This window comes from Thunnus albacares, chromosome 19 (genome assembly GCF_914725855.1).
Source record: "Thunnus albacares chromosome 19, fThuAlb1.1, whole genome shotgun sequence".
Classification (NCBI taxonomy): Eukaryota; Metazoa; Chordata; class Actinopteri; order Scombriformes; family Scombridae; genus Thunnus; species Thunnus albacares.
Genome location: NC_058124.1, coordinates 26,027,611 through 26,044,705, shown reverse-complemented (window position 1 = coordinate 26,044,705; position 17,095 = coordinate 26,027,611). Strand labels below are relative to the sequence as shown.

Here is a 17,095-nt window from a genome sequence, read left to right as displayed (position 1 = left end):
TTTTCAAGTTTGTCTGAAAACAACAGTCAGGTGTCCATATGAACTGAAAGAGGTTTTCCTCGCTGTAATCATTCCTCCTGTTTGTACTGGCTATTAAAACACCAAATGTGCTTTCAGTGTGAGTGATGGGGGCCAAAGTCCAAAGTGTTTCCACTAAATGTATTTAAATTGTCCCACACCACATCAAAGATATGTGAGGTGTGGCGAGTAAGAATAAAGACATGAGGAAACCAGTGAAGCACTGAATGATATCAGATGTGATGTAAAAGATAGTAAGTTAGCCTGAGGGTTGATCATGCTATTCATGATATTATTTACAGTTGGTTTCAGACTTTCCCCCTCTTCAAATTACTCTTCAGTTTCCTTGTGCAGGACATCTTTTTTTTTTTTTTTCCAGCAGGTGCAAAGTGAAAATACATTAACGCAGACAGACAGACAAAGTAAATCATGCAGGCACACCTCTGTTAAAATGCCGTCGAGCAAGGCAAGTTTGTTCCAGTGCACTGGAGATCTGCAAACCATGTTCCCAGTTAAAACCCAGGGGTGATCCATATGATGATATATATATGATCCATATTTTCTTTGCATTTTAATCGTCATCAAGGAAATGTGACAGCTCACATTTTATTCATTTTCTTTTGATCCTCATAATTATATCTGTGTTTTTATTTGATTGTGATTATCATCTCTCTTTGTAAAACACATTGGTCAACATTTGTTGTTTTTAAATGTGCTCTATAATTAAATGGACTTGACTCGACTTTGGTTGTGTAACTGTGTGTTGCTAAAAGGGAAAAAGCTCCATGTTTCTCCAAGTTGCAACTAAATAATAGATATCTTCCCTTTGATTTAGAAGTAAAATTGCTTCCCCATTAGTTGTACTTTTCAGAAGGTCCAGACGGCACAAGTTTTCTGCTGGACTTAGGCTCCAAACACGCTCCGGTGAATTACGCTCTTATCAAGAAACTCTGATGTGTTTGCTCATTGTTTCATCTGAACACTTTGATCCAGAGCAAGATATCCAGACAACTACTAACTAGATTTACATGGAATGTCTTATAAATATTTATTCTCCCCAGATGGTGATTCCTAATGATTTTGGTGGCCTGATCTTTGGTCTAGGCAAGGCAAATTTATTTATATAGCACATTTTGTGCAGGAAATTGTGTAGGAAAGTGCTTTACATAATGCAAAATAATGAGAAAAAGATCAGTTAAAAAGTAAAAATATATTATTTATTAAGCTTTATTTATTCAGAAAATCTAATTGGGCTCAAGATCTCTTTTGCAAGAGAGAGCTGAGAAGAAGTTACATCATTACACACACTCACAGACACACTGCTTAAAACAAACATTATGAAGAATATCAGCTAGTAAAACTCAATCCTTCAGGGGAACGAGTGTATCTAAGCTGTGTTGCAGTTCGTTCCAGTAGTGAGGTGCGTCATACCTGAAACCAGTCTTCCCCTGTTCCGACTTTGTATGATGAACTTTTGAAGCCAACCTGCTCTGTGGCTTCATGTCATGGTTATTAACTCTTAGCTCAACTAAGGATGTTAAATAACTCAAGCAACTTAGATAGCAAGGCCTTAAAAATAAAGACACAGGTACGCTGGTGCCTTTTATATGTCAGTGATGACCTCTGACCTTTTCACATAAGTTACAGTGGTGAGTGCGATAGCTGTCTGCGATAATGAATCGAATGGCACTGTGGTAGAAAGCGTCTAGCGGGGCGGTATAACAAGGGTGGTAGCAGCAGCATGAGCATACAGGATATCTCTACAATCCAATGTGGACTGGATGGTAGATAGTATAATGTGTTTTTTGTTTTTTTTGTTTTTTAAAAAAAGGGAAACAAGCCCTGTTCCGGTACAAGAATCCAATATAAATTTTTAGTTTTTGAATGAGATGTTCAACGTGAGTTTTGTGGGACAATCTGCCTCCTAACCAAAGTCGTAAGTATTTATAATGCTGTACTGTGTCAACTGAGAGCATGGACAGATGTGGGAACATCTTGCTTCACAAGAGCACAACAAGGAAGCATAAAGACCATAAAATAGGCAGCATAAAAGATGGAATTGTCCCTCCTTCTTTCCAACAACTTGCCCATCACCTTCATTGACCTACATCTGTTTCCTGGCTCCCCATTGATGAAATACCTGGCTGGTGCTCAGGTGTGATGAGTCATAGCTACAGGTGCTAACCTTTATAAGCTGTCAAAGGTACTCAGGCATTTGCAACAATCATCATGGAGGAAGAAAGAGATATGCCCAAGTAAGTATACGCTCATTAGAAAAATAATTTTAAAAAATTAAATAAAATGCTTTTGGCAATAGCTGGTAATTCACTCCAATTGTACATATATATATATATATATATATATTGCAAAAAAGCAATTTATTTAACTAAAAATCATGAAAATAATAATGAAATATTCAACATATTAAAATAATGGAATATTATTAATTTTGGTTGTTAATAGTTGCTTTGAGTAACACCTCATTCACTTCATTCTTTTAATGTTGTAATTTAATATTTTTTTATTATTTGCAATTATTCAAAGTTTTAATGTAATATAAATAAGTTATGCATGTTTTTAAGTAGAAAATGTCAAAAGCTGCTCCGTTCATTACTTTTTAATTTAGATATTTGTTATTTTGAGGAATTCACAATGGGAAAAAAGTAATTGCAGATATGGAGAGTAAAATTTTATAGTTACATTTATGCATACAAATCATCTGCAGGATTTTCAAATAATACACTTTTTAAAAACTTTGGGCCCTATTTTAACGATCTAAAGCGCACGGTCTGAAGTGCATGGCGCAATTGCATTTAGGGTGCGTCCAAATCCACGTTTGCTATTTTAACGGCGGAAAAATGGTCGCTGCGTCAGGCGCAAGGTTCAAAGCGGTTGTCCATAGTTTCCTAATTAATTAATAATTTTCGGCGTAACATGCAATAAAGCAATCACAGTGTCATCTCCCATTCCCTTTAAGAGCCAGGTGCGCTTCCACCTTGGCGGATTGCTATTATGATGGCTCATTTGCCAAGTAGTAAGAAGGAGCGCTTCTCTGCAGAGGAAACGGATCTGCTCGTGCGCAAAGTGAAAGCGCACGATCCATGACGAGCACACTTGCCTCTGCTGCTCCTGGACCCTCCCGTGGCCACAGACCACCAGTTTAAGATCCTGCTCATTAATTTGTTGCAAATTTATCTTCGTTTGGTTTTTGAAAAGGTTTATTTTTTTAATTACAGCTTTGATTTCTTTAAAATCGTTTTGTTCAGTCATGGAGTAACAGGTCAAATCAGCAGGGTTTTAATTGCTGAAAGTATGGAAACCTGATCACTATACTCTCAAAAATATTAAAGAATATTTGTTAAATATTGTTCAAAAATTAAATCATTGATTTTAATCATGTAAAGAATCATCAACACAGTTGTCAGGGCTTGATCAGCTCTACAAGGTGCTGATCCTGCTGCTGGCAGCAACTAGAAGCTGTCCAGATTTATTTCCTTCCTCAGTTTAATACTTGTTTCCACCTCATTTATTTCCTCATGTGTTCCTCATGTCATCATGTATTGATGCAGCAGGAGAGTCGATCTGTGTCTGATCCGTTGTTTAAATACCTACATGTATTACCATGATTTGGTCAAATAATTAAACAATTTAATCCATCATTACTATGATTACTTAATTCTGATAAATATTATGACTAAGCATTATGACATGTATTTTGAAATGTGTTAATATACACAATGATAATCGTTCACATTGTATTCCTTTAATTTGTTACCTTTTGCATGTTTGTGCACTGCTGCGCGTCCTGTGTATGTAACAAGCAGAGTGTATGTTGTGCGGCCGCCTGTGTAGGCGCACATTACTGTCTTGATAATGCGCCCTTAAAATAACAGTGAAACACTGCGCCATTGACTTTAGACCAGGTTTTTGTTGGTCAATAGCGCAATCGCTCTCCGCTGCCTCAAAATAGCAATGCGCCGATAATGCACCTGACCACACCTTACTTTTAGACCAACACGCCCATGGGCGCTCTGATGGGCGCAAGTGCCAAATGCTATTTTAAAAAAGTGGGCGCTGGACGGGAAAATGACAACTGTGTCGGTCTTAAAATAACGAAGACACTTGTGCTGCGCTTAGCGTAAGATAGGGCCCTTTCTATTTTTAAGCATTAGTATGGTTTCCACTTCATATATATCTACATCTACGTGCTTATTTATATCTATCAATTTACATATATATATATATATATATGTATAGTAGGGGTGTGCTCAAATACAAATACATTATTGGCAAAGCACAAATAGTGGTTTTTTTTGGGTTTTTTTTTTTTTTTTTACGAATATTTGTTTCATACAAATATTTCAAAAATGATTTGTTTTCAGGAAGAAAAATGAACCATGTCAAATACCAGAGTGCAGGTTGGTTATATCGCTATCTCAGTGTCTCTCCTCTGCTCCGCTGTGATGTCTATTAGTAGGTCTCAGTGAGGGGAGTCACATCCACCTGCTACATGATGCATATTTCCTAATTTGGACATCACTTCCAGAGTTGGGAGTGTTCCCTAGAGATAAAGCTGAGCTACTGACACACGCTTCATGAACAAGCTTCATGAACACTTATTGTAACACTTTTTTTTTTAAGCCTCTGTCCACTTTTATTCGAATACAAATACAAATACAAATAATTTTGTACTGCGCTCTCTGCACATCCCTAATGTGTATACACATATATATATATATGTATATATGTATATATATATGTATATATATATATGTATGTGTGTGTATATATATATATGTGTGTGTGTGTGTGTGTGTGTGTGTGTGTGTGTGTGTGTGTATATGTATGTATGTATATGTGTGTGTGTGTGTGTGTATATATATATATATATATATATATATATATATATATATATATATATATATATATATACACACACACATATATACACATATATATATATACCTATATATTGTTATATTACTACTTTCCTACTTCCGTCAGACTACCTTGGACTTTGACATTTTGGTATCTTTAATCAGGAGGCTGTGGGATACCTGTCGAGAGGTCCCAGTCATTGAAGATGAACATACGCCCTGGAAACTAATAAAGCTGCTGAAGTTAATCTCTTTATGTGTAGTCGCTGTGCTTGTCTTCGGATTGGCGCTATGTAGCAAGGTTTGTTATTTTCATTAACATATTTTTCATATATATATATATATATATATATATACGTTTTATTTATAAAGCACATTTTAAGGTACTCTAAGATGCTTATTAATAAATAAATTGTTGTCCATACCCGTTTTCAAGTCTAGAATATAAACTTAATTTTGTCCTAATAACTCAATTCCACAAAGTACTATACCCAGTCATTGTCTATGTAGCAGCTGCTCATTTCACAATGAAGTATTAATTAACTGATTTAATCATAACCATTTTTTCATTTACTCGTTTTTAGACTTCTTTCCTCCTCCTGATCACCTTATCCAATGAAGGCACTAAGACCCTCCCAGCTGACCAGAAACCTGTCGCTCTGCTGTGTATCGGCTGCTCTCTCATCACTTCCAGTGTCCTTCTTTTCCTCAAAAGCTTCTGGAAGGCGTGCTACAAAACATCAAAGCTGCCAAAGAAAGCAACTGCTGCCCTGGTGAGACAAAGTCCAACTACTTTTCCTAACTCTTTTTTCTCTTTAGCTGATGCCAAAGACAGAGCCTGGCAGATATATTGGCCCTTTTCTTTACCATGTTGAATTTCATCTCCTTCTTCTGCCTCTTCTTCAGGTTCTATTCTTTGAGTTCCTGGTGTCTCTGGGTGCAGCAGTTCTCACCATAGTGGCCATGCCACACTTGGACATTGTGACCAATGTGACCATACTGAACGGTGTGGGCGTCCTGTCTGCACTCCTGCAGGTGGTAGCCCAGTGCACTGCCAAAGAAAGAAACCGCTTCCTGCTGCCATCCATCACTGCCTTCATCCTCATTTTGCTTGGTTACATCCTGTTCCTTGTCTTATACATTATGAAGGATCCAAATGATACCAAGATGGCAATTTGGGTCGGTCTAGCTGTTGGTGGGTCATTCTTGGTGTCTTTCAACTGGTGGGATAACTACTTCAGATTGATCAGTGAGAACAGCGGCTCTGTCTCCCTCAAGATGCTTTGCAGAGACATGACAAAGTGTCAGAACATGCTGCAAATCCTCTCCAGCCTGCTCAGAATCGTGGTGACTGCTTGTGTGCTTGGCGCCTACGTCCCTCTGTCCAAGATGGACTGGGGCATAGTGACCTCCATCCCGAGTCGTGAGACAAGGATTATAGCCATCATCATCGGGGTCCAGCTCATCTCCTCAGCACTGTGCCACTGGTTTGCAGTTGCAGCCTGCAAGATGCACGCCCTGCGACGATGCTTCATCCTGCCTCTGTACCTGGCTTCTCTGGCTGTGATGGCTCTGCTGATCATCCCTGTTATTGTTTACTATCAGGACTACAGAATAAGTCTGAATGGGACTGAAAGTGTCAACTTCACAGGCTACTGCACTGAAGTTGTGTATGCAAGAAACCAAAGCCTGAATGGCAATGTGTTCCCACATCTGGTTTTAGATGTTACACACACTCTGTGCTTCCTGGACATGTCCACTATAACTGACATCGGCCTACTATCAGGTAATAAACTAGAGCCTGGTATTACCTACAATGTAATTTAGCACAAATTATAAATATGAGGGTCACATAGGAGGGTCACCAGACCAAAACTTTTTTTAAATTTACATGTGGCTCAATGTGGAGGTTCTTAAGGCCACCACACCTTGTTCTACATACCTGTCGGCCACAGTGCTCAGGTGTGTGCAGGAACCATTGCTTTAAAGAAAAAAATCTAGCCTCAGTATCTTTGCATCATGATGAAGTTATTTTTAAACAGAAATGGAAATGACCCAAAACTCTTATCATACACAAGTTAAGCAACTAAACACAGTTAAGCAACAGTTATCACCAAGTAACCCTGCAGGCTTATTTTGTTATTTAGTGCTGCATGTTCACAATTTTCACAGATCTGAAATTAAATTTACCACTGATATGTCAGAAAGCTCTGCACTTTTCTAAATATGCTAAAATATTTCATCATGTCAGAAGCTGAAATTTTCCTTAAATGTTTTGTTGATCTTCCCTCAGGTTCAGCAGTGGCTTGGTGGCTCGGTCTTGTGTTGGCCACCCTCCACTTGTGGTACCTCAATGTGTATCGTATCCAGAGGACCCAGGACCTGTTCATCAGGAGGCTATATGAAGGAACCTTTATCGAGCAGTCCCTACTCTTCAACACCCGATTTGACATTCAGACCAAAGACAGAATGAAGAGGTAAGTGTGTGGTGTCTGCATAGGAGTAATCCTCCACTTTTGGTCCTCGCAAGAATCATCAAAAGTCAGATCTTTCAGCCTTCAAGGTGTGTTTGGACCTTGAAGAAGTTTATCGAGATGGGATTGAATTGTGTGTCCTCTAAACAAAAAAATCTCAAATTTGCAAATCTTTTAATTTCAGAGACTATGCAGTCTTTGAGCCAGTAATGGTATATCTGTGTGCAACCATGTGGCACGAGACCTACGATGAGATGATTAGTATCATTATTTCAATCTTCAGGTGAGTTATGTAGACTCTATGCTCTGTCTCTGTTATGTAATATTACCTTCATTTTCATTAGTTTCTTTCTTTGTTGATTCCTTGAGGTCAATTATTCTTTGAATTCCCTCACACCAAAGAGATGTAAGAGAAGAGAATAAACTGCTAGAGATTACATGTATACAGTTTCATGATTTAGAGCACTTAAGGATATTACCAAGAGAGTCTGAGTCCAGTAGTTCAATTGAAGAAATGCTACTTATAGTTAGAAGTTTGTCTAATGTAAAAGCAGGAAAAGTCTGTTAAATGAGTTAACCTACCATTTTGGATATCAAAGATGTTTTTGTCACAGATTTCATCTACTAAAGTTTAAGGTCTCAGCTCACCCAGTTTCAGCAGTACATTGGTAACAACTTCATCATTAACTTCCTCACAGTGGATTTCCTCACAGTTCCTCTTTGTCATTTTCTGATCACTGCAGACTGGACAAGTACAGACCAAAGAAAGAGCCAAAGATCAATGATTTCACCTTTGAGGCTCATATCTACTTTGATGATGCATTCAATGCTGTTGAAGGGCATCAGGGGCATCATGGGTCTGAACTCAATGAATATGCAATAAACCTTGTGAAAATCCTCACAGAAGTTTATGGGTAAGAACCATCTTAAAAATTATCTACAATGATGGTGCATTAAGCTTTAAGTCTTAAAGATTACCACAGGTTATTAATTGTAGCTTAACAAAAGTAGTAGTTAACACATTTTACCTGTTCTCTGTTATCAGCAACTTCATGAACATTGATGAGAAGTTCTTCAGAGAGCAGCAGCAGATACCTGATCAGAAGATCGTAAGGACGCCGTATGGAGGTCGTCTTGTGGTCACCATGCCTCATGGCAACATCATTGTGGTCCACTTCAAGAACAAAGAGCTCATCCGCCACAAGAAGAGGTGGTCTCAGGTAGGAAACTGACTTGCTGGAGACTCATACCTTTATGAAATATTTTCTACTACAATGCACTGTTAGATGTATTTGTTTTAACTGTTATTTAATATTTCCTAGGTCATGTACCTTTACTATCTTTTGGGCTGGAAACTCACAAGCAAATACTACGGATGCTGGCAGAGAGGAAAGGATGAGAAAGAACTGCAAGCAGAGGTCCAGGTGAGAAAAGAAGAAAGGCACATATACACAGAAGAACACACAGCCAACTTTTGACACACTGTAAATGTTGTGTATATATTTTGTGGACTTTTTAATGAGCATTTACATGTATGGGCAGTATTCCTCAATGAAATGGCTGTGGTATAAATGTAAGACAGAGCAAACTGTGCATTTTCATCCAGAAAAAGAAGCACAACACCTACCTCCTTGCTTTGGACGGGGACACAGACTTCCAGCCGGCTGCTGTGATGCTGCTCATCGATCGTCTGAAAATGTACCCACGTGTTGGGGCAGCATGTGGCAGGATTCACCCAACTGGTTCAGGTTGGCACATAGTACAATAAAACAAAAAACAGTTGAGAGGTTTAACAGACAGGGGTTAAGGTAAAGCTTTAAGCACAAATAACAAATATCTCTAATAGCAACCATTGTACCTGAAAAGCTAACAGTGACTAGCACCGTTGCACTGAGGTTAATAAAGCTTCTGTATTTCCTGGGCAGGTCCTGCAGTATGGTTTCAGAAGTTTGAGTATGCCGTCAGCCACTGGCTACAGAAGACGGCGGAGCATGTTATTGGCTGCGTGCTATGCAGCCCCGGCTGCTTCAGCCTGTTCAGAGCAGAGGCACTTATGGACGACAATGTGATGAAGAGATACTCTACCAAGTCCATGGAGGCGAGCCACTACATTCAGTATGACCAAGGTAATGGATGCCATTTCTTAGACTTCCTGTCTCGGAACTCAGTCCTGATGTCATCCCTCATTATTCGTCTCTCCTTCCTTTATTTAAACAAAGTCTCTGTACCCTGCAGGTGAGGACCGCTGGCTGTGTACGCTTCTGCTGAAGCAGGGATGGAGAGTGGAGTACAATGCAGCATCTGATGCCTACACGAACGCCCCGGAGGACTTCAAAGAACTCTACAACCAGGTGAGTGCTGGGACTGATCAAGATCAAAACTGTGCTCCTCTGCAGTGCTTGTATTTTTTCACATCATTTTATCACATGCTAATGGCTCTTTGCACCATCAGCGTCGGCGTTGGGGACCATCCACAATGGCCAACGTTGTGGATCTTCTGGGAGCCACCAGCCTGATTTCCAAGAGGAACCAGTCCATATCCAAACTCTTCATGTTCTACCAGCTCTTTGCCCTGGCATCAGCTATACTGGCGCCCGCAACCATCTGCCTTTTGATCGCAGGTTAGGTTCATTTTTGTAGATGAGGACATAATCCTTTGTAAACTATAATTTTGAAATCAACTGAATTTCTATTGAAATGTATGCAAATAAAATGAAAGTAGAATATGTAAAACTCAGGCCCGTCTTTTGTGTATTTCAGGAGGTTTGACCTTCATCTTCAACATCAATGCGAACAGCGCTCTGGTCCTGTCTGTGATACCTCCTGCCATCTACCTGGGTCTTTGCTTCAAGCTCAAGACAGACACTCAGATCATTATTGCAGAAGTCATGAGTGTCATATATGCATTTCTAATGTTGGTGGTGTCAATGACCATTATAAGTGAGTTAAACGTAAACAGACTATGTAGACATTTATGTGGCAACTTTAGTTGCACATGAAGACCTACCTTAAGCTGCTTTAACCTTAAGATTGCTCCACCCATCTACTTTCCATCAGGCTCAATGGTGAAGGACAAAACCATCTTGACACCCAACAGCATCTTTGTCGTGTCCATGGCGATCATTTACATCATCACTGCGATAATGCATCCACAGGAATTTCCACTGGTGTTCCACGGCTTTCTCTACATCATCTGTATCCCCAGTGCCTACCTCCTGCTCACTATTTACTCCATGGTCAACATGAACAACGTCTCCTGGGGCACCAGGGAGACAAAGCCTGCCGCTGGAGCCGCCCCTCCTACAACCACCAAGCCACAAACAACAGCCCAGAAAGGTAGATAGCAGATTAAACTAAGATAAGATAACATAAAAAAGACACAAGTTTATTACATTCATAGAGTAACACCAAACAAATATTAGTGCTTGAGCTGACTGAACTTAAACAAATTTTCATGCCTGCAGCCAAAAGCACCTTCGCACGTTTCTTCTCATGGGCCAAATGTAAAAAATCCAGCCACAGAGCTAATGGAGAACAGCTCACTGTCAGCCAGGACAACCTGGTCCCCGAGCCCACACAGCCTGAACCTCAGCCTCAAAACACCATTGTGGAGGACATAAAGATCCTTGAGGAAGAGCAGAGGTATTTTTCTTAAGTTGAAACAGCGATTGAAATATAACGTGTCACCTATAAAAAGTGTGAGATGATACTGATTATCTTTCCAATTGCGTCTCAGGCAAGAGGAGTCTTCTTTCAATTATCCTGCCCAGTGTAAGTCCTGAGGATTTGGCAAAAATCTGTAAAAGTCTGAATCTGCTGCAAAAATGTTGGTTTCAAACACACTCTCAGATGTCACATTGTCTACTATTCTCCTGTGTTGCTCTTCTCTTCAGGTTGGGTCACAGACTTACAGACTTTGTCTGTTGACATGCACCTGCAGGAGGACACGCTCAGCCAGGTGCGTATGTCTTGTTTAATCATTTAAGTATGATTATCTGCCTCAAATTATATTTTAATCACCTTTGTCTAATGTCTAAATGATGCTCATCGTATTCAGTTTCAGTATAGCAGGCAAAAACGGACTGTACATGCATGCACAAATATTAAAAATACCCTAACTGCCTTATGTTATTCTTCTGTGGTATGCTTCATTCATTTGACGCGTATTTTATACTGTTGCTGCTAAACTCAAACAGTGACAGCGATAGTATATCTTTGGGAATACCAGTAAATAAATACACAAAGCTAATTCCCTGCCCTACCTATATGACTACGCAGCTTAAACATGATGTATGTTCAGAGTAATGATTTGAGCTGTGTGTTTCTCTGCAGGAAGAGGAGGCATTCTGGAAAGAGCTGCAGGAAAAGTACCTGAAACCTCTGCCTGATGACAAAGAGAGACAGAAAAAAATCGCCAGTGACCTGAGAGAGCTGAGAAACAAGGTACAGTCAGTGTGAGGAACTGTTACATACTTAACAGGAAACCAATGTGCAATGTAATAAAATGAATCTTATCTTTGTCATAACACACAGATAAACTTCGCCTTCTTCGCCCTCAATGCCATGTGGCTGGTGGCGACCTTTACCCTCCAGCTCTTCAACATGTCCTTGTCCATCCAGATCCCCAAAGTTGACCTCCAACTGCAATACACTGGAGAAAACATTGTGATCGATCCCATTTCCTTCATGTTCATTCTGGGCTTCGCTGTGTCAGTTGTGATCCAGTTCCTTGCCATGCTGTACCACAGGTACAAAACACCAAGTCACTATTCAGTGTTTTTGATGCTCATAATGTTAAAAATGTTAAAAATATAACTTTTCTGTTCTGTTTTTATCCAGAATATACACCCTGATCCATTATATAGCCTTTACGGACACAGAGCCCAGAGAATCAAAGCCTGAGAGCCAAGATTCATACCTACCAGGCAAAAAGGTAAATTACTACTGATGTTATAACTAAAAAAATGTTACTGTTATTATTACTACTACAGTTGCTACTTTTTTGACTTCTACTCAACACTCACAGTTACTATAGTTACAGTTACTACAACAAACACTTGTACTGATACTAGAATTACCAGTAATAATAATTATCTATAGTCTTTGGTTTAATAGTACTGCTGGCAAATGGCACAAAGCTGTGTCATCTCTACTATTCAGTTATTTAAAGATAAGATTCAGACGTACACTTTCAATTCAGGCCATATTGAAATGTTGTTCCAAATACTTAGATTGAGTATTGAGAAACTCCTGCAAATGAAGTCCAATAAAGCAATCATTTAGGCCTCAAAGTGACAATAAAAAACAACAAAAAATAACATTTAAAAAAAGGAAACTGACAGGACAATCAGACACATCTTTGTTTTCTACCAATTTAACAAGGGTCACCAATCATGCTTTCTACTGGTAATTCTATCCACATTTGCACAGCGAGCAGCTGAGCTGATATGTCCTATACAGCATTTGTTGTTATTCATAGAATTGATTATAAGGACAGCTTGATTAGGATGTACCTCCCACCAATTATTCAGGGTTGTGCTATGTAAGACACTAATCACAGTACTGAACATTCCATTGTCCTATAGATACTTTTCTTTCAATAATAAAGCCAGTGGAGACTTAATTTACTGACATACGTCAAACTGCACCCTTATGCTACTGTCATTAGACTAGAACAAATGGTTTAGTCACCTGCTTGAAGTATTCCAGGTGTGGTATGTGGTATGTGTGGTGGTATTTACATGTACTGATGTTCATTCAAATTCCTCCCAGGTCAAGTCCATCTCCAACTCCAACTCAGACTCTGAGCCAGAGGACAGTGATGATGAGATGCCTGTCATGTTGTACAGACGTCACGACGTTGGCACTCTGGTGTAAACACAGACTTTCTGTGCACCACCCAAACTTTTGATCACTTTGAAATATCAACTGCACGTGAGATTTTACCAAAAAATGTCCTATTATGTACTGTATATTATTTATGTTTATGTTTAATCAAGTCTTATTTATTCATTAAAAAAAGCCTTTGATGAACCAGTTCATCACAAAGTGCTTCAGAGGAAACAAAATACATTATAAAAGAAAACAACTCAGGGACAGAACAAAAAGAACACAACTCCTAAAAACAGTAATTTGTGTGTGTGCATAAGCAACACCAGGTCACTAAACTTGACATGAATCATGGTGTGACAATGGCTGCTTATGAGGGATATGAAGTTACCTTATACATCTCAAATATTTTATAGTTTTCTTTGCACGTGCCTCTTGTGTGTTTACACTAAAGTATTTATTGCACTGAAATGTGAAAAGGAATGAATGAAGTTTAGAAAATGTAAAGAAGGATGAAACTGATCTTTTTGTGGTGAATAAAAATGAGAAAATGTAGTGGGATGTTGGGCAAAATATCACTTGAATCATGATTGTGTGCGTATGTCAAAAATCAGGGATTTAAAAAATGTAAATCAAAGTCAATAACTGATAAACTGTCAGACTTTTGCAGCATTAAAAACTGTAAAGTGTTGTATGGTGAGGACAGCACAAACAATGCACTATTTGCACTATTTGTATGTTTTTAAATAATCTTGGATCCGAAATATCAAAAAACTACTTTTTATGATTTTCTGAAAGTGTTTGTATATTGCACTAGACAACATGAGATTTGTCCCAAGACAGTCAATAAATGAAATGTTAAATTCCATAGTTGCTGTGTTGTTCCCTTATTAGGGATATGGAGAGGGCCCAATATTTATCTCTGGGGAACACCCAAATTAGGAAATGTACTTAATAGTGGAGCAGAGGAGAGAGATTGAGATAGCAATGTAACCGACCTGCACACTGGTATTTGACATGTTTTTTTTCTTCCCGAAAACAAATAATTTTAAAAATATTTGTATGAAATAAATATTCGTAAAAAAAACCCACTATTTGTGCTTTGCCGAATAACGTATTTGTATTTGGGCACACCCCTTGTCCTTATCATCTGTTGCTTAACATGGGAGATTTAAGTATATTGTTGTACTATTACTGTCATTGTAATATGTGGATATGTAATTAAGCTAAATAATAAATATGTTAAGTTAAGTTTTGAGTGCCTGGACGGATCTCTGTGGTGTCATGTGTATGAGGAGGCACAATAGCCACCACAACTGTAACAAGCACAAGCTAAGCTTAGATCCTGATCTTTGTTTGTATTTATTTTTGAATGAAAGAGACAAAACAATCAAATGAACCAAAGTCAAATTATATTTTTATGCTTCATGTGTAATTTTACCATTTTATGCAATACTACTGTAAGAATTTTGTTTGTTTTGTTGTGCTTTATATTGTGTCCTTGTTCCTCAATAAAGCACTTTGTGAAGTTTTTTTTTTTTAAATAACTAAACAAGTGTTTTTTAGCTGGTTAATTCCAAATACTGCACACAAATAAATGCTGCTCATTTTGTAGTAGTAAATGGTTCAGCAATGGATCGGGCGAGGTCCTGATCCCAATCCTATTGCAATAGACAACCTGCTGACTTAAAAACAAGCCCATTAACATTGATTTGAAGACTGCTACAATATCCTCTCTCAACCCAGACAAAAAGTCACATTTGTGTCACAGTGACACTTTTTCATGAGGCATACTTCAAAATGGGTTAAGAAGTTTTGTGCCTTTTACACAAGAAACCATTTTTTAGAAGGTTTGGATTTCCAGGTTATGAAAAAAATCTTTTGATTTGATTAGTATTATCCCATGATTTTCTGTTTTTTTTTTTTTTTTTCAACTCTTCAATTCATCAGAAAGACCACCCCAATGCACAGTTTCACCAAAATCCTGTTGAAAGCATAGCATTTACAATTCTTTATTTGGTAGATAAATGGTGTGGAGAACCCTTAATAAATTACATAACTACATTTATAACCACACGGCCCATTATAAAGTTCTGCGGATGACTTGGTTATATACTGTAAAACCTGAGAACCTTCCAGAAACTAAATCTGTTTGGGTATGGTAAAAGAATAAAGCCAAACATGTTTCTGTTTTTCCTGTTGGCTCAGGTGACTTCACAGAGAAAAAAACACTTCATGGTCTTCATGGTGGTTGTTTTGACTTGTCAGAAACAGGTTTAGGGGTTTTCCTAATGGTGGCCATTCACTGTAATTGTTCCATTTCCAGTGTTCTGGTATTGTGCATACTGGACTACTGGCACACCTAAATGGCACAGTTAAGTGCTAAAAAAAAAAAAGCTTCTTGAATTGCTCAGACACAAATCGTTGGAGTCTTGATTTTTAATGTCCACATTGTTTGGATGTTCTTCTACTTTATCAAGCACTCAGAAAACAATTTAACATGTGTCATTAATATACACCAAAGCAGCTGATGCATACAGTACAAATGTGAACAGGTAAACACATGATTCAGGATGAAACTGAGAGGACAAGTGATATTTTCAGTTCTATCAATGTCTTTGTCCACAAATACTAAAACAAATTGACAGGCTCCATCACAATGCTGCTTTGGTTTTAAAGCTCTGAATGGTTTGGCACGAACCTATAACTCTGATCTCTTCAGTCCATATTCTACATCCAGACCACTCAGATCCTCTGATCAGTTACTAGTTTGCCCCTCGCTGTCAGGTCTTCCACATCTATCCCCACTTTCAAATCTCAGCTAAAGATACACCTCTGCAGAATCATCTTTGAGTCCCCTTAATTTTTAATAGAGTGATAAAATTGTTAACTTTGTCTATTATAGTTACTTATCTATTTATTTTTGTTTTGTTTTAATTATTTTAACTGTATTTAGTATTTTTATGTAACACATTTTGGTCATCTCCTGTTGTTTTTAAATTTGCTTGATAAAGAAACTTGACTTGACATGACAATGTAATAAATAATCATCAGTATATTTGCCTTAAGGAGTGCCAGTGCCCTGTGTGGGCAGTGCAGAGCAACACTGAGTGAAGCAGTTTTTAAGTTGATTGTTGCCATCTTGTGGTGTCTTACTGACCCAACAGATAGGTAAGAGTTGTCATATTCACAATGTTTCCTGCTTGCTAACCTATTTATATTTTACTTTTCCAATGTAAATGGAATAAAAACTTTAATTGACACACAGCCTCTATATGAATGAATAATATTGTTAACCTCAGCTCTGAAATTCTTGACAAAACACACAGATCCCTTATACAGCTTAATACTGAACAAGTCCTCAAAAAAACTTTATGAGGAAATATTATCAAAAAGCTCACACTCGTCCTCTTGCTATTATTATGCGATGCTATTGTCTTTTAGATTGCGCTGTATGTAAATCAAAAAGAAGAAAATTTGGTTTTATTTCAGAAGCCATTAGACTTATGAACAGCCACAGTACAAGAAATGGTCAGTAGACTTTTGCCAGCCACAAACTGGCTCGTTTTTACTCTTACTTTCGAACAATGCCATTTGTATTTTTAGATTGTTTTTATGTGTGTAAATTATTTGTACTTCTTGAGGGACTTTGTGCATGTGTCATCCCATTTATATATTTTATTTTATAATTGTTCTAGGCATTTTTTAAGCAAAAATACCCCAGAAAAACTGGTTTCAGTGTCTCAGATGTGATGATATAATGCTTTCTTTCTCAAAGTCTCAAAGTTCTAGTAAATTCAATATTTTGAGGTTTTGAACTGACATTTGAACCTTTGACTCTAGAAAATTATAACTATATATAACTATAAGTTAAGTATAAGTATAAGTTATATAACT

At 38.0% G+C, this 17,095-nt stretch overlaps 1 protein-coding gene across 1 annotated transcript; it reads left to right on the top strand.

The window, feature by feature from the left end:
* The first annotated feature begins 2,071 nt into the window (after positions 1-2,071).
* LOC122970325 (chitin synthase chs-2-like) lies at positions 2,072-10,713 on the top strand. The gene is made up of 13 exons (XM_044336457.1): positions 2,072-2,173; positions 5,480-5,668; positions 5,802-6,681; positions 7,189-7,372; positions 8,113-8,283; positions 8,415-8,589; positions 8,692-8,787; positions 8,985-9,117; positions 9,295-9,495; positions 9,605-9,720; positions 9,822-9,990; positions 10,130-10,309; positions 10,427-10,713. Exons 1-13 carry the CDS (start codon positions 2,072-2,074, stop codon positions 10,711-10,713), a joined length of 2,883 nt encoding a protein of 960 aa, XP_044192392.1.
* The last annotated feature ends 6,382 nt before the right edge of the window (positions 10,714-17,095 follow it).

Bases quoted from the DNA above. Each gene is read 5' to 3' on its own strand.
- LOC122970325 (XM_044336457.1), top strand. From the start codon at position 2,072: ATGGAATTGTCCCTCCTTCTTTCCAACAACTTGCCCATCACCTTCATT. The intron at 8,284-8,414 runs GTAAGAACCATC...CTCTGTTATCAG, and splicing joins ATCCTCACAGAAGTTTATGG to CAACTTCATGAACATTGATG. The intron at 8,788-8,984 runs GTCCAGGTGAGA...CAGAAAAAGAAG, and splicing joins AGAAAGAACTGCAAGCAGAG to CACAACACCTACCTCCTTGC.